The sequence below is a fragment of the Pan troglodytes genome, chromosome 10 (assembly GCF_028858775.2).
Source record: "Pan troglodytes isolate AG18354 chromosome 10, NHGRI_mPanTro3-v2.0_pri, whole genome shotgun sequence".
Taxonomy (NCBI): Eukaryota; Metazoa; Chordata; class Mammalia; order Primates; family Hominidae; genus Pan; species Pan troglodytes.
The window spans coordinates 119,809,659-119,827,753 of NC_072408.2; the positions used below are offsets into that span (position 1 = coordinate 119,809,659).

General features: G+C 42.6%; 1 protein-coding gene across 1 annotated transcript in view; it reads left to right on the top strand.

Annotated features, from left to right (window-relative positions):
• The window catches only part of OAS2 (2'-5'-oligoadenylate synthetase 2), a 34,830-nt gene continuing 16,735 nt past the window's right edge, over window positions 1–18,095 (top strand). Inside the window, exons 1-2 of the mRNA XM_001151534.7 lie at window positions 1–2,098; window positions 10,301–10,571. Coding sequence (XP_001151534.2) covers window positions 1,922–2,098; window positions 10,301–10,571 — 448 coding nt within the window. The 5' untranslated portion in view covers window positions 1–1,921. The remainder of the gene's footprint in view (window positions 2,099–10,300; window positions 10,572–18,095) is intronic.

Below are 18,095 nucleotides of genomic sequence, written 5' to 3' on the forward strand. Positions count from 1 at the left end.
GGCTGCAGTGAGCTATAATCACGCCACTGCACTCCAGCCTGGGTGACAGAGTGAGACTCTGTCTCAAAAACAAAACAAAACAAAAACCTCCTCAAATGTATAAATAGCAAGAAAATGAGGGGCAAATGTGGTAAAAATATAATGGGTAAAAAGTCTAAGTAAGTTCTTTGTGTGCATCTTGTAAATTTTCTCAGCATTTCAAATTACTTCAAAATAAAGTGTTTTTTTAAATAACAAATAAAGCACAGGCTTTGGAGTCAGGCAGTGTGTTAGTGTTAGAACCTAGCCTGACAACTTGCTAGCTGTGTGATCACAGGCAAATGTTTCCACCTCTGTGAGCCTCCATGTTCTCATCTGAAAAAGAACCTTAGGACTACGCCTTCCCAGCCTGCCTACCTCTCGGTGTTGCAGTAAAAGTTGGATAAGGGCAGGGAAGGCCCTTAATGAGCATGTGCATTAATCGAGGTTTTTCCAGAACTAACAGGGTATTTATATTTGTTTTGAGGTATTTATTTTAAGGAATTGGCTCATGTGATTGTGGAGGCTGGCAAATCCAAAATCGGCAGGGTAGACTGGCAGGTGGGAGACCCAGGAAGGAGTTGCTGCTGCAAGTGGAGGCCAAGGCACTGCAGCCGAATTCCCTCTTCCTCGGGCGAGCTCAGTCTTTAGTCTATTAAGGCCTTCAACTGATTGAATCAGGCCCACCACCTTACAGATGATAATCCGCTTTACTCAAAAAAAAGTCTACCAATGTAAATGTTAATCTTATCTTTAAAAAATACCTTCACAAAAAGATCTAGGATAATGTTTGACCAAATATCTGGGTACCTGGGCTCAGCCAACTTGACACATAAAATTAACCATCCCAGTATGGAAGGGCCCTGGTCCCCCGCTACATCTTGGAGATTTTTGCCTTCTCTGTGAATTATTATTGCTGGGCCAAGGCAGCTGGCTGGGAGTCCTCTGCGAGTTTTGTTTTCAAAGCTCTGGGCACAGGAGTTGCATGTCTGTCTCCTTTCTGGCTCACACACTTGGGGTGTGTTTTCTTGTCCTTGCGAGGCTGGACAAGTGCCTCATACGGTCCCTCGGCTGTCCACAAGTGTGCTGAGAAACTGGACACACAGAGGTTCCCACCAGCTGACCACCCCGGGGCCTGTGTTTACCCAGAAGCAGACCAAAACCTGAGTCCAGCTAGGTCCCTGCTTTGCTGTGTGTCCCTGAGCAAGTCAGTTCCCTCTCTGGGTCTCTTTTTCCTCTCTGCCGCTTTCCCTGAATGTGAGTTCCCTGGCCACTGAGAACAGGGGGAAAGGGACAGAGCCTCAAAAGATGACCTGTGCGCCCCTGCTTCTAAGCACTTTGCAGGTATTATTTAATCATCAAGCTAATCCTATGAGAGAGCTGCCATTTTCCCCCAGCTTACAGATGGGGGAATTGAGGCGCGAAGAGGGCAGGCGATGTGCTCAAGGACAGACGTCTAGCAGGTATGAAGCCCTCACAATGGGGTTCTAGAGGCTGTTTGGTTAACCTCAAGTTTTGGGGAGCCCCTGAAGGGCTGGTCACCACGCTGCCGGGGACAGGGAAAGCCTCTGAGCTTGAGTCAGTTTTGGTTTCCCTGCTGGGGTGCAGGAGTCAGTAAACCTTGCTGCAAGGGGCGGGGAAGAGCATTTGAGCTTAAGTTAGTTTTGGTTTCCCTGCCCCGGATGCAGGAGTTGGTAAACTCACTGCAAGGGGCAGGGCAGAGCCTCTGAGCTTAAGTTAGTTTTGTTTCCCTGTCCCGGATACAAGAGTTGGTAAGCTCGCTGCAGTGGGTGGAGAGAGGCCTCTAGACTTCAGTTTCAGTTTCCTGGCTCTGGGCAGCAGCAAGAATTCCTCTGCCTCCCATCCTACCATTCACTGTCTTGCCGGCAGCCAGCTGAGAGCAATGGGAAATGGGGAGTCCCAGCTGTCCTCGGTGCCTGCTCAGAAGCTGGGTTGGTTTATCCAGGAATACCTGAAGCCCTACGAAGAATGTAAGACACTGATCGACGAGATGGTGAACACCATCTGTGACGTCCTGCAGGAACCCGAACAGTTCCCCCTGGTGCAGGGAGTGGCCATAGTGAGTCCAGGGCTGAGGTTGGGTCTCTGGGAGGCAGGAGATTCCACGGCGGCAGCAAGGCCGAGCTACTGGGTGCTGGGTGCCTATTATGTGCAAGGCCCACACTTGGGTGGGATGTGGTGTAGGAGTCTCAGGCTCTGGAGCAGGCGCTTGCTCCAGAGCTGTGTGACACTGGGCAGGCTACTTAACCTCTCTGTGCCTCAGTCTCTGACTCTGTAAAATGGGGAGAGGCATAATACCCACTTCAGAGTATCGTAAGGCTTGAGCACATCATGTTCTTAGCAAAAGACTGGCAGTGCTCAGTGAATTCACTGTGATTACTCACTGCGATTTTCTTCTATCCTCTCCACAGTACAGAGGAGTAAACTTAGGGAGGCTAGAGAACTTTGTTCAGACTACCCAGGTTGCCTTGTGGTTTCTCCGCAGCAAGAAGGAGTGGCTTTTATCAGTTAGAAATATTTGGTTTTGTGGACACAAATCTCAGGACTGAGGCTGAAAATTCTGGACCTCTGGGGAGGAAGGGGGACTGGGGAGATGCCAGGACCCTAGAATTGGGGGCGTGGGGGTCCTGATGGCCCAATACTACCCTCTTAGCCTCCTGCGCTGCTGACGTCCCTTCTCTGCTGCTGCCACACTTTTTGGTCTCTACCCCTTGCACACATCCGCTAGTGCCTCAATAAAGAAATCTAGACACGTGGTGTCCCCAGCCCTGGCCCAGGTCAGCAAGCTAAGGCGAGTTTGGTTAATAGCTATTGTCAGAACTGGGATTTTAAGCCTGGGTCATTGGCTGGAGGGCATGCATGTTTAACCACTACACTATCCCGCCTCTCAATTTTTTTTTCCTCATGGAAGTAAAACAGAAAAAGTGCCCAGATCAAAGTGTCCAGCTTGATAGGTAGCCACAAACAATGTAACTGTGTAACCCCCACCCAGATCCAGAAACAAAACATTCTCAGCCCCCCAGAGCCCTGGGCCCCCGATCCAGTCAGCACCTCCAAACCCAGGTAGGCAATCTCCTGACTTCTAACAGCATAGACACGTTTTGCCTGTTTTTAAACCTTTTACAATTATAGGGTGACCAACTATCCCAGTTCATCCAAGATTGGGGTGTTTCCTGGGATGTGGGACTCTTGGTGTGAAAGCTGGGAATGTAAACCAGGATGCATGGGTGACCCCTATATAAATGGCATCATGGGCTCTGTGTGCTTTAGTGCGTGGTTTCTCTGACCTATGATGTTTATGAAATTTATGTTGTGGGGTACAGTTGTTTATCTTTTCATTGTTGTGTCAATTCCATTATGTGAATATTCCACATTTGTCCATTCTACTGTGTTTTTTTATTTTTACATAATTGTGCATATTTATATGGGGTACATGTGATATTTGGATGCATGGATACAATGTGAAATGATCAGGGTAGTTAGGATATCCATCACCTCAAACATTTATCATTTATTTGTGTTGAGAACAGTTCAGATCTTCTCTTCTAACTATTTTGAAATATATAATAAATTATTGTTAACTATAGTCACCCCATTGTGCTATCAAACACTAGAATTTATCCCTTCTATCTAACTGTATGTTTGTATCCATTAACCAACTTCTCTTCATTTCCTCCTCTACTTCCCAGCCTCTGGTAACTATGATCCTACTCTCTACCTCCATGAGATCAACTTTTTTTAACTTCCACATAAACACATGCAATAATTGTCTTTCTATGCATGACTTATTTCATTTAACATAATGACCTCTAGTTCCATCCACATTGCTGCAAATGACAGAATTCCATTCTTTTTGTGTCTGAATAGTATTCTATTGTGTATATATATATTACATTGTCTTTATCCATTCAGCTGCTGATGGATACGTTGGTTGATTCCATATCTTGGCTTTTGTGAATAGTGCTGCAATAAAGATGAGGGTGCAGTTATCCCTTTTTCGGATAAATACCTAGTTAGTGGGATTGCTGGATTGAATGGCAGTGCCATTTTTATTTTTTTTAGAAACTTCCATACTGTTTTCCATAATGACTGTGCTAATTTACATTCCCACCAACAGTGTGTAAGATTCCCTTTACTCCAAATCCTTGCTAGCGTTTGTTATTTTTTGTCTTTTTGATAATAGCTATTCTAACTGGGGTGAGATGGTATCTCATTGTGGTTTTGATTTGCATTCCCTAGTGATTAGTGATGTCAAGCATTTTTTCATATACCCATTGGCCATTTTGTATGTCTTCTTTTGAGAAATGTCTATTTAGGCCCTTTGCCTGCTTTTTAATGGGATGGGTTGTTTTCTTTGCTGTTAAGTTGTTCAAGTTCCTTGTATATTCTGGATATTAAACCCTTGTTGGAAAAATAGTTTCCAAATATTTTCTCCCATTCTACAGCTTGTCTTTTCACTCTTGATTGTTCCCTTTGACGTGCAGAAGCTTTTTCATTTAATATAGTCCCAATTGTCTATTTTTTGTTTTTGTTGCCTGTGCTTTTGAAGTCTTAGCCACAAAATACTTGCATAGACCAATATCATGAAGCATTACTCTTCTGCTTTATTCTATTAATTTTATCATTTCAGGCCTTACGTTTAACTCTTTAATCCATTTTTAGTTAATTTTTTATAAGATGAGAGATGGGGGCCTAGTTTCATTCTTCTACATATGGATATCCAGTTTTCCCAACACCGTTTATTGAAGAGAGTATCCTTTCCCTAATGTGTGTTCATGGTGCTTTCTCAATCAGTTGGCTGTAAATTTGTGGATTTGTTTCTGGGTTCTTGATTCTGTTCCTTTGGTCTATATGTCTGTTTTTATACCAATCCCATGCTTCTTTGGTTACTATAGCTTTGTAGTATATTTTGAAGTCACGTAGTGTGATGCCTCTAGCTTTGTTCTTTTTCCTTAGTACTATTTGGCTATTTGAGATCTTTTGTGTTTCCATACAAATTTTAGGATTGTTTTTTCTACTTCTGTGAAAAAAAATGTCACTGGTATTTATAAGGATTGCATTGATTCTGTAGATTGCTTTGGGTAGTATGGTTATTTTAACAATATTAATTCTTCCAATCCAAGAGCATGGGATGCCTTTCCATTTGCTTGTGTCACCTTCAGTTTCTTTTATCAGTGTTTTGTAGTTTTCATTGTAGAGATCTTTCACTTCCTTAGTTAAATGCATTCCTAGGTATTTTTGTTAAATACTATAAGATTGCTTTCTTGATTTCTTTTTCAGCTAGTTCATTACTGATGTGTAGAATATGTTGGTATTTTGGTATGTTGGTATGGTATGTTGATTTTGGTATTTTGATTTTGTATCCTGCAACTTTACCAAATTTATCAGTTCTAAGAGGTTTTTTTGGTGGAGTCTTTAGGTTTTTCTGTATAGAAGATCATATGGTCTGCAAAGAGGGGCAATTTGACTTTTTCTTTTCCTATTTGGATGCCTTTTATTTCTTTATCTTGTGGGATTGCTTTGGCTAGGACTTCCAGGATACAGGCTGAAAGCCTTTCCCAATTCAGTATGATGTTAACTGTGGGTTTGTCATATATGGACTTTATTATGTTGAGGTATGTTCCTTACATGCCTAATTTGTTGAGGGTTTTTAGCATAAAGGGATGTTGAATTTTACCAAATGTTCTTCTACATCTACCAGGATAATCATACCAGGATAATCATAATTCATTATGTTGATGTGATGTGCAAATGTTCAACATTTGTTGACTTGCTCATGTTGAACCATCCTTGCATCCCTGGGATAAATCCCACTTGATCATGTGTTATCTTTTCGAGGTATTATTGGATTTGGTTTGCTAGCATTTTGTTGAAGGTTTTTGTATCTATGTTCATCAGGGATATTGGCCTGTAGTTTTCTTTTTTGTTGTGTCTTTGGTCTAGTTTTGGTATCAGGGTAATGCTGACTTCATAGAAGTGGTTAGGAGTAATTCCCTCCTCTTCAATTTTTTTGGAATAGTTTGAGAAGAATTGGTGTTAATTCTTCTTTATAAGTTTGGTAGAATTCAGCAGTAAAGCCATCTGGTCCTGGGCTATTCTTTGTTGAGGAGTTTTTTATTACTGATTCAATCTACTCACTCACTATTGGTCTGTTCAGGTTTTCTGTTTCTTCCTGGATCAATCTTAGTAGGTTGTATGTGTTCAGGAATTTATCCATCTCCTCTAGGCTTTCCAATTTGTTCACATGTAGTTGTTCATGATAGTCTCTAATGACCCCTTGTATTTCTGTGGTATCAATGGTAATGTCTCCTTTTTTATCCCTGATTTTATTTACTTGGGTCTTCTCTCTTTTTTTAGTCTATTTAGTCTAAGTAGCAGTTCATCCATTTTGTTTATCTTTTTAAGAAACCGACTTTTTATTTTGTTAATTTTTAGCCTATATTATGTTTAGTTCTGTTCTGATTTTTATTATTTCTTTCCTTCTACTAATTTTAGGTTTGGTTTATTCTTGCTTTTTTGTTTGTTTGTTTTTGAGATGGATTTTTGCTTTTGTTGCCCAAGCTGGAGTGCAATGACATGATCTCAGCTCACTGCAACCTCTGCCCCCTGGGTTCAAGTGATTCTCCTGCCTCAGCCTCCTGAGTAGTTGGGATCACAGGCATGCACCACCACGCCCGGCTAATTTTGTATTTTTAGTAGAGACGGGGTTTCACCATGTTGGTCAGGCTGGTCTCAAACTCCTGACCTCAGGTGATCCACCCGCCTCAGCCTCCCAAAGTGCTGGAATTTCAGGTGTGAGCCACTATGCCTGGCCTTTCTTGCTTTTCTAATTCCTTGAGATGAACCGTTAGGTTGTTTATTTGAAATTGTTCTATTTTTTTTGATGTAAGCATGTATTGCTTCAAACTTTGCTGTATCCCTTAGGTTTTGGTATGTTGTGTTTCCATTTTCATTTGTTTCCAGAAATTTTTTGATTTCCTTTTAAATTTCTTCATCAGCCCAGTGGTTGTCCAGGAGCGTGTTGTTTAATTTTCAGGTATTTGTACAATTTCCAAAGTTCCTCTTGTTCCATTGTGGTCTGTATCCATTGTGATAAGTATCCATTAAGATACCTGACAGTATTTCAATTTTTAAAAATTTGTTGAGCCTTGTTTTATGACCTACCATAGGGTCTATCCTGGAGAACATTCCCTGTGCTGATAAGAATGTGTATTCTGTAGCTGAATAAATAATCTACAAATATTCATTAGGTCCATTTGGACTATAATGCAGACTAAGTCCAGTATTTCTTTGCTGATTTTCTGTCTATGTGATCTGCCCAATACCAAAAGTGAGATGAAGTTCCCAGCTATTACTGTATTGGCAGTCTCTCTGTCTCTGTTTAGCTCTAATATTTGCTTTACATATCTCAGTGCTCTACCGTTGGGTGGTCATACATATGTGTATAAATATACATATACATATATATGTCTATATACATATATACACATACTTATATCCTCTGGCTGAATTGATCTCTTGATCATTAATTATAAAATGACCTTCTTTGTCTCCTTTTATGTTTTTGACTTAAAGTCTACTCTGTCTGATATAAGTATAGCTACTCCTGCACACTTTTGGTTTCCATTTGTGTGGAATATTTTTTCCATTCCTTCACATTCAGTCTATATGTATCTTCACAGATGCAGTGAGTTTATTGGAGGCAGCATATAGTTGGACCTTATTTTTTATCCATTCAGCTTGTCTGTATCTTTTAACTAGAGAATTTAAACCGTTGTTAAATTCAGGGTTGTTATTGATAGGTAACAACTTACTCCTGTCATTTTGTTATTTGTTTTGATTGTTTTGTACATTCTTTGTTCTTTTCTTTCTCTTTATTGCCTACCTTTCCAATTGTTGGGGGTTTTGTAATGATAACATTTGACTCCTTTTTCTTTGTCATTTGTGTATCTGCTCTACCAGTGAGTTTTATACTTTTGTGTGTTTTCATGATGGTAGACATCATCCCTTTGTTTCCAGATGTAACACTCTCTTAAGCATTTTCTGTAGAACTAGTCTAGTGGTGATGAATTCCCTCTGTTTTTGCTTGTCTGGGAAAGACTTTATTTCTCCTTCATTTTTGAAGGATAGCTTTGCTGGGTATCGTATTCTTGTCTGAAAGGGTTTTTTTTTTTTTTTAGCACTTTGAGCATATCATCCTATTCTCTTCTGACCTGTAAGTTTTCTGCTCAGAAATCTGCTATTAGTCTGAGGAGGATTCCCTTATATGTGACTTTATACTTTTGTCTTGCTATTTTCAGAATTAAATCTTTGTCTTTGACTTTTGACAGTTTGACTATAATATGCCTGGAGAAGACATTTTGGGGTTGAATCTATTTGAGAATCTTTGAGCTTCCTGTATCTGGGTGTCTAAATCTCTTGTAAGACATGGGAAGTTTTCAGCTATTACTTCATTAAATAGATTTTCTATGCCTTTGCCCATCTCCTCCTAGATCTTTCCAAATTTAAATATTTGGTTACTTTATGATTACCAATATGGCACATAGGCTTTCTTCACTCATTTTTATTTATTTTTCTCTCCTTTTATCTGGCTGGATTATTTCAAAAGAACTGTCTTCAAGTTTAGAAATTCTTTCTTCTCCTTGACCTAGTCTATTGTTAAAGCAGTGAGTTGTATTTTTATTTTATTCATTGATTTCTTCAGTTTCAGGAATTGTCTTTGGTTCTTTTTAGGAATATCTATCTCTTTGTTGAGTTTCTCATTCAGAGCATAAATTATTTTCCTGATTTATTCATATTGTTTATCTGTGTTTTCTTGTATCTTACTGAATTTCTTTAATATCATGGTTTTGAATTTTTCTTAGCCATTGCACAGATATCATTTTCTTTGGGATCTGTACTAAAGAATTATTGTGCTCCTTTGGAGGTGCCATGTTTCCCTTGCTTTTTCATGTTTCTGTGTCCTTACATTGATATCAGCACAGCTAATGTAACAGTCACTTCTCCAATTTTATTTATTGACTTTCATAGGGAAAGACATTTTCCTCTGCTGGGCATGATGGCTCATGCCTATAATCCCAGTGACTCAGGAGGCTGAGGTGGGAAGATTGCTTCTGGCAGGAGTTTGAGATTACAGTGAGATATGATTGTGCCACTATGCTCCAGCCTAGGTGACAGAGCAAGACCCTGTCTCTAAAAAATTAAATAAAAATAGAATAAAAAGATGTTTTCCTGTAGATGTGTCTATAGTGTTGGTTGAGTGGAGCACTTTGGCTTTGATTCTGTGTGGGCACAGTTAGTGGAGCCTCCACATGATTTCATTAGCATCAATGTTGTCTGTGAGCTCCTCAGTGGCTGACAGTGTAGTTGTTAATGGAGTCTGTGGAAAGGCTGTGCTGGGAACAGGGACATCAGGCAGGTTGGTCTTCAAGCACCAGTGGTGACAGCAGTATGCCAGGCATGCTGGTCCTCAGGCCCCCAGTCAGTGTATGTGGGTGTCAATGCTGGTGTGTCCAGGTGGGCAGGGTATCAGACTTCAAGATGACATGTTCGGGTGCCAGTGGTAGCAGCAGTGGACTGAACAGGCAGGTCCTTGGGCCCCCAGGTGGCTTGTGTGGAAGCGGCAGCAGCAGGCCAACCCTCAGGCCCTCAAGTGGTGTACACAGGCATCAGTGATGGCAAGCTGGGTAGGCTGGTCCCCAGGCCCTTGGGGGACACAGGTGGTCACTAGTGGCAGGCAGAGTGGGCCCCTCCTTAGGCCTCTGGATGGTGTGTGCCTGTGCTGCTGGTGGTAAAGAGGATGGGTTAATCTCCTGGCCCCTGGGCAGCACATGTGGATGCTGGTGGCAGGTGGGGCGAGCCTGTCTTCAGGTTCCCTAATGGTGTGTGCAGGTGCTGGCAGCAGGTGGGACAGTTTGACCCCCATTCCCCCAGATGCGCACAGGCACCAGCAACAATGGCAGGTGAGGCGATCCTATCCTCAGGCCCTGGGACAGTAAGCACAGGTGCTGGTGGTGGCAGGTGGGGCAGTTCAATCCGTTTCTATTGCCAGCGGCCATTTGCGTCACCTCCAGGTTGGGGCTAGTATGAAAAGTGTTACTATGAGCATCCCAATCAGGTCTTTGTGGGGCAAATGGATGCCTGCCACTCAATGTTAAGACCATTTTTGGCTTTTACTTGAGTTGAGAAATACCACTGCCTGCTAGAGATCCCTGTAACCCCAGAATCTAGTGTCTCATATCTGCTTCTTTGTCACTGGCAGGGTGGCTCCTATGGACGGAAAACAGTCTTAAGAGGCAACTCCGATGGTACCCTTGTCCTCTTCTTCAGTGACTTAAAACAATTCCAGGATCAGAAGAGAAGCCAACGTGACATCCTCGATAAAACTGGGGATAAGCTGAAGTTCTGTCTGTTCACGAAGTGGATGGAAAACAATTTCGAGATCCAGAAGTCCCTTGATGGGTTCACCATCCAGGTGTTCACAAAAAATCAGAGAATCTCTTTCGAGGTGCTGGCCGCCTTCAACGCTCTGAGTAAGCATTGCTGGGTGTCAGGAGAGAAAAGCCAAAGAAGGGGGTGCCAGACAGCTCTGTGCAACCTCTAGGCCATGGGTGGGATAGATACCACTGCTGCTTTAAAAAATGGGAGACCGTAGACCCTCAGGAGAGAAGAATCCCTTCTACCCTGGACTTGCTCTCTTCTCTGGAACTAACTTCTCCCCCATACCCTGATTGACTTTGGAGAAAATGTTCTGGATTCTAGAATCTAAGGCAGAGCCTTTTAAGCCATACTGTATACATAAATCACCTGGAACCTTGTTAAAATGCAGATCCTGACTCAGGAGGTCTGAGTTAGAGCCCAGGATTTCATATTTCTAGCCAGCTCCATGATGAGCTGCTGGTCCGCAGATCACGCTTGCAGGTTTTGACCAGAGTCAGTGTTGGTTAGAGTAAGAGGATGAGGCAGACATCTGGGAAAAGTCCAGCTGGGGCAAGCATTTGAAGTCTGCCTTCCTACCAGGTCAAAATCAAGGCAACAACCTTCCATAGATAACTATCAAAGCTTGAGGGGGTGCCTAGAACCCAACTCCTAAATCCCCAAGACCTGCCCACCTCTTGTGTCTCCTGTCTCAGCAAACATTCCCACACTCTTGCTTATTGTTAAAGTAACCTCTGCTTACCAGGCTTCTGGTTTAATAAAAGATGGCTAGAGTGACTCCATCTTAAAGCAAGTAGCTAGGCACTCACAAGGAACCTACAGGCTTAATACTTGGGTCTGAAAATAGCCACAGTCTAAGCTGACCACCAATTATAATTGCAGAATATTTAAGGCCATACAAAACATCTCCCACTAAGCCTACAAAATGTCCAGGTGTCCTAAAAGTTCAGTCCACTTAAAGGCAGCATTAATGAGCAGGTTTAGGTTGAAGGATTAATGGTCATCAATACCACTGTTAAGAAGAAAATTCTTGGCCAAATTGAATTTAATGGAGTTTAACTGAGCAGACAATTCACGAATCTAGAAGCCTCCCGAGCCAGAGTAGGTTCGGAGAGTCTTGAACACAGCCATGTGGTGGTAGAAGATTTATGGACAGGAAAAGGAAAATGATGTACTGAAAATGAAAGTGAGGTACAGAAACAGCCAGACTGGTTATAGCTCAGCATTGGCCTTATTTGAACGAGATTTGAACAGTTGGCCACCTTTGATTGGCCGAAACTCAGTGATTGGCACAAGAGTAGGTTGCAATCTGTTTACACATCCTTTTAGGTTATAGTTCACCATGTACAGAGAAATTTTAGGCCAAACTTAAAATATGTTAGGAGGCAGCTTTAGGCTAAACTTGATTTAACAGCACCAATACCCCCTACCTTTAGTGAGCACATCTGCACATTCCAATTTTAATGACAGCTCCTTAGAATTTCTTATCAACGAAGACACTAACAAAGAATGGCGCATTCCTCCTTCTCCTTTCTGAGGACGGCCTACCCTGTAACAAAGTCGTTTCTAATAAATTTGCTTCTTTCACCATACTCTGTACCTGCCTTGAATTCTTTCCTGCATGAGATCCAAGAACCCTCTCTTGGGATCTGAATCAGGACCCTCTTTTCCAGCAACGCTATCACCTGTAAACCAAAAGTATCTGAGACAGGTCTCAATCTATTTAGAAAGTATATTTGCCAAGGTGAAGGATGTACCCATGACACAGCCTCAGGAAGTTCTGATGACATGTACCCAAGGTGCTCAGGGTACAGCTTGGTTGTATACGTGGTATGGTTTGGCTGTGTCCCCACCAAATCTCATCTTGAATTGTAGCTCCCACAATTTCCACATGTCATGGGAGGGACCCAGTGGGAGGTAATTGAATCATGGAGGCAGGTATTTCCCATGCTGTTCTCATGATAATGAATAAATCTCACGAGATCTGATGGTGTCATAAAGGGGAGTTCCCCTGCACAAGCTCTCTCTGGTCTCCCACCATGTAACATGTCCCTTGCTCTTCTACCATGATTGTGAGGCCTCCCCAGCCATGTGGAACTGTGAGTCAATCAAACCTCTTTCCTTTATAAACTACTCAGTCTCAGGTATGTCTTTATTAACAGCATGAGAACAGACTAATACAATACATTTTAGGGAGACATGAGACATCACTCAATGCATGTAAGATGTACATTGGTTTGGTTTGGAAAGGCAGGACAACTCAAAGTGGGGGCTTCCAGGTCATTGGTAGATTTAAAGATTTCTGATTGGCAATTGATGGAAAGAGTTATCATCAATAGAAAGGAATGTCTGGGTTATGATGATAAAGGGTTGTGGAGACCAAAGTTTTATCATGCAGCTGAAGCCTCCAGGTAGCAGACCTCAGAGAGAATAGATTGTAAATGTTTCTTATCAGACAAGAGCCTGTTCTATCACTAATTCCAAAAGAGAGAGAGGTATCATGAGGCATGTCCAGCTCCTCCTTCCCATCATGGCCTGAACTGGTTTTTCAGGTCAACTTTGGAATGCCTTTGCTGAGAGGAGGGGTCCATTCAGATGACTGGGGGGGCTTAGAATTTTATTTTTGGTTTATATACCTAAGCCAGGATTGTATCTCCAACTCCCCCACCTCCTCATTCACAGCCCATCACTAAGTCCTGCCAGTTCTGCCTAACTTGCTCCTAAATCTTCATCATTTCTCTCCCTTCCCACTGCTACTTCCCTAGTCAACGTCACCACCAGGGATGGGGCAATGGCTTCCTAATTGTCTCCCTGCCTCCTGTCTCACTCCACCCTGCAGCTGGTGCTCTCTTTCCATGCACAAATATTGTGTCACACACTCTGCCTCTAATGGCTTTTCACTGCATTTAGGAAGTTGACCAAAAAGGCCAAACTCTGTAAAATATTTTAAGAGGTTTTTTCTGAGCCAAATATGAGGACCATGACCTGTGACACAATCTCAGTAGTTCCTGAGAACGTGTGCCCCAGGTGATTAGGTTACAGCTTGATTTGTCTACATTTTAAGGGGACAGAATTTACAGGCAGAAACGTAAATCAGTACACATAAGGTATGCATTGGTTCAGCCTGGAAAGGCAAAATGTCTCAAAGCAGGGTCTTCCAGGTCATAGGTGGTTATAAAGATTTCCTGATTAGCAGTTGGTTGAAGGAGTTCAGCTTAAGAAAAGGGGAGTTGTGGAAGACAAGGTTCTTATTATGTAGATGAAGCCTCCAGGTAGCAGGCTTCAAGGAGAGTAGGTGGTAAATGTCCCTTATCAGACCTTAAAGATGTCAGACGATTAGTTAAAATCTCTCCTGAATCAGGAAAAGATCTGGAAGGGGAAGGGGATTCTCCACAGAATGTGAATTTTTCCACAGGACACAGCTTTGCAGGGCCATTCCAAAATATGTCAAAGAAATATATTTTGGGGTAAAATACTTTTGATTTCCTTTAGGGCCTGTTATCTGTCAGGCGATGCCAGAGTTAAGCTGGAATTTGGTGTCATACTGCTACAAAGAGTCTGTTCTGTCAGTCTTGGGGTCTCTATTTTAATGTTAGTGTTTGTCAATTGTGCCTGAATTCCAAAGGGAGGAGGGTATAATGAGGTGTCTGAGCTCCTCCTTCCCATCATGACCTGAGCTAGTTTTTCAGATTTCTTTGGGGGTTCCCCTTGGCCAAGAGAGGGGTTCATTCAGTAGGTTGGGAAGGCTTAGAATTTTATTTTTGGTTTACAAGGATAAGGATCAAACTCCTCAGCAGGACAGGACTTTGATGATCTGGCAGCCCCTACTTACTTACCTCTCCAGCTGTACCACTCACCACCAACTAACTCTCTATGCTTCAGCCACTCTGGCCTTCCCTGAGCTCCTCAAACCCACATGATGCTAGCTCAACTTGAGACTTTGGCCTATACTGTTCCTTTGCCTGGAACATACTTCCCCCAGCCTTTTATTTTTGGATAACTCCAACTCATCCTTTAAGTCCTCTGGCTCTCTACGTCTGGGTTAGGTCCACTTTCCACATGCTCCAGTAGCCATTTGTGCTTTCTGAATCATGAGATTTATCACTTTGCAAACCCCAACTATCTGAGACAGGTCTCAGTTAGTTTAGAAAGTTTATTTTGCCAAGGTTGAGGATGCGCATCCGTAACACAGCCTCAGGAGGTCCTGATGACATGTGCCCAAGGCGCTCAGAGCACAATTTGCTTTTGTACATTTTAGGGAAACCTGAGACATCAATCAACATATGTAAGATGAACAATGGTTCACTCCGGAAAGGCGGGACAGCTCGAAGCAAAGTGGGACAATTCAAAGTGGGGAGAGGGCTTCCAGATCATAGGTAGATAAGAGACCAATGGTTGCATTCCTCTGAGTTTCTGATTAACCAAAGGAGGCAATCAAATACGCATTTATCTCAGTGAGCAGAGGGATGACTTTGAATAGAATGGGAGGCAGGTTTGTCCTGAGAAGTTCCCAGCTTGACTTTTCCCTTTAACCCAGTGATTTTGGGGCCCCAAGATTTATTTTCCTTTCACAACTTATATGGAAATAATGTATTTAGCTTTCTCCTCTCCTAGACTATAAGCTCCATGAGGACGGGTATCATGAGTATCTTGTTCTTCTATGGTCTCTAGCACAATGTTCATTATTAATAATAGTTGTTGGTTGGATGGATGGATGGATGGATCATGATGGATAAATGGATGGAAGGTAAATGGATGGAAAAATGAATGTAGATGGATGGATGGATAGATATTAAATATATGTATATATTTATGGATGAGGTAGATAGATGGATAGTCTCAAGCACAAAGCATAGTCTCAAGTACAGGTGCACATATAATCACAAACTTAAATAATTCCAGGCTGGGCACAGTGGTTCTTGCCTATAATCCCAGCGCTTTGGGAGGCTGAGGCAAGAGGATTACTTGAGGCCAGGAGTTTAAGACCAGCCTGGGCAACATAGTGAAACCCCATCTCTACAAAAGAATTAAAAATTAGATGTGGTGGCATGCACCTGTATTCCTAACTACTGGGGAGACTGAGGCAGGAGGATCACTTGAGCACAGGAGTTCAAGGTTGCAGTGAGCTATTATTACACCACTATACTCCAGCCTGGACAATGGAACAAGATCTTGTCAAAAGAAAAAAAAAAAAAGAAAGAAAGAAAAGAAAAGGGGAGGGGAGGGGAAGAGAGGGGAGGGGAAGGGAAAATTCCCAAGCTGAAACTTAAGCCATCATTAAACAAGTGGGGAAACAGAAAAGCCCAGGTCTTCTAAGCCCATGGCCAGAGTACCTTCCATCACCTATAGTTTTAAGGAATTTCTGGGTTACCAGGAACCATGAAGAACAATTAGCCCAGGCATCACTGATAAGGAGGAGACATACAGACATCCTGATAACTCACATTCACAGAAAGGTGGCCTGGCTTGGGGAAACATGTACCAGTTTGGGAGGTTGGCAGTTCTGAGTTCTTATCCTGGTCCTACTACTCACTTATGCCTGCCAGCTGTACAGTCAGACTAGAAACTAGATTCCAGGGCCATTAGGATGCTCAGGGTTGGGGGTGGGGGCCTGCTTCAAACAAGGGCTGGAGTCAAGGAGGGAGACAGGTGCATCATAATTCTCATAGGAAAGTCCTCTCTTCCTGTTCCAAGTGCCATGCTGGGAGACCTGGCCAGAGCGCCCTCTACTGGGTTCACCCCATCATGCAAAGATGGTGTGAGAATGAGAAATAAACTCTTCCCCACATGTGCTACCCAGAAGCTGCCACTAGATGGTGGTAAAGCTGCACATTCCAAATTATTATAAGCTCCTTTTTCTGCAAGGAAACACAGGGTCACTTTCTGAGAAAAGCAACCTACAGGGGAATTGGTAACTTGCTTTTTTTTTTTTTTTTTTTTAAACTAAATATTAGCCTAACTAATCTGGCCTATTTTTACACCAGGTCCAGGCTGGCTGTCTCCAATTCTGCATCTCTTTCCACCACTGTGTGCCACTACAACTCTCCCCCTAGGGCCTTTGACCCAAAGCAAGAAGTACCTATTTACTTGACTGGCTGGTATTTCCATTATCCTCATCTGTAAATTAGTAATTGCAATTGCACTTGCCAGCTAAGAGTTTTGTGAGGCTTGTATGTTTCACTGTACATAAAAGGCTTAGAGTAAACACACCATAAACGTTAGCTATTTATTATCATTATGGGGGAAGATAGAATGCTCTTTCCGTCAACCTCCCTGCATGCCAAGTGCCCAGAACCATGCCTAGGGAGTCAGTAAATATCCACTGGGGTGTATGAAAGGAACAAGCTAGCTGCTTTCTCCTGGTTTCTTATCTAAATGTGTTTATGGGCCAGGGAGCTGACTCACGTCTGTAATTCCAACACTTTGGAAGGCCAAGGTGGGAGGATCACTTGAGGCCAGGAGTTCAAGACCAGCCTGGGCAACAGGCTTTTTTTTTCTCCAAAAAAAAAGCCAAACATGGTGGCACACGCCTGTGGTCCCAAGTACTCAGAAGGCTGAGGCAGGAGGATCACTTGAGCCTTGAAATATATTTGAGGGTACAGTGAACTATGATTGTGCCATTGCAGTCCAGCCTGAGCGACAGAGAAGACTCTGTCTCTAAAAGTAAGAATAATGATGAAACAAACTCAGTAGTCCTATAGACCATTTTTTGTTTGTTTTTTTTCTATTTGTTTGGTTGTTTTTTTGTGGGGGGGAGGGCTGTTTTGTTTTTTAATGAACATAGAAATTGACCCTTCTGATCTTAAAGCTTGAAACTTACATTTGTTTTATCTAAGTTCCTTCCTCAGAAAAGGAACCTCAGACCTCTCAAAAAGTATCAAAGAACTGAAACTCACCAGTCACTGCATCCAGACAATGGGATGTCAAATCCCTTATTCCTCATGATTACCTCCTTACCCTTCCCTAATTCCCGTTTTCCCACACATAGTTACATTTCTTCCCTGCTATATAGAACCCTAACTTTAGTCTGTCAGGGAGAAGGATTTGAGACTCATCTCCCATCTCCTCAGCTGCAGCACCTGATTAAACCCTTCTTCTTGGCAACACTTGTTGTTTCAGCCATTGGCTTTCTATGTGGTGAGCAGCAGGACCTAGACTGAACCCCTGGTGTTTCAGTAACAGTAATCAATCAATAAATGTGTTTATTTTATTTTTATTTTTATTTTGAGACAAAGTCTCACTCTGTCACCCAGGCTGGAGTGCAGTGGTGCAATTATGGCCCAGTGCAACATCCACCTCTCGGGGTCAAGGAGTTCGCATGTCTTAGCCTCCTGAGTAGCTGGGATTACAGGCACCTGCCACCACGCCCAGCTAATTTTTGTATTTTTAGTACAGACGGGGTTTCATCATGTTGGCCAGGCTGGTCTCAAACTCCTGGCCCCAGGTGATCCACCTGCCTCAGACTCCCAAAGTGCTGGGATTACAGGCATGAGCCACCGTGCCTGGCTAAATAAATGTGTTTATAAACAGTGGAACTCAGCTAGCAAGAATGGAAACCGATTGATTAAACCAGCCCCTGTCCCCAGACCTCCAGGGCCCTGCTGCCACCTTGCCTGCCT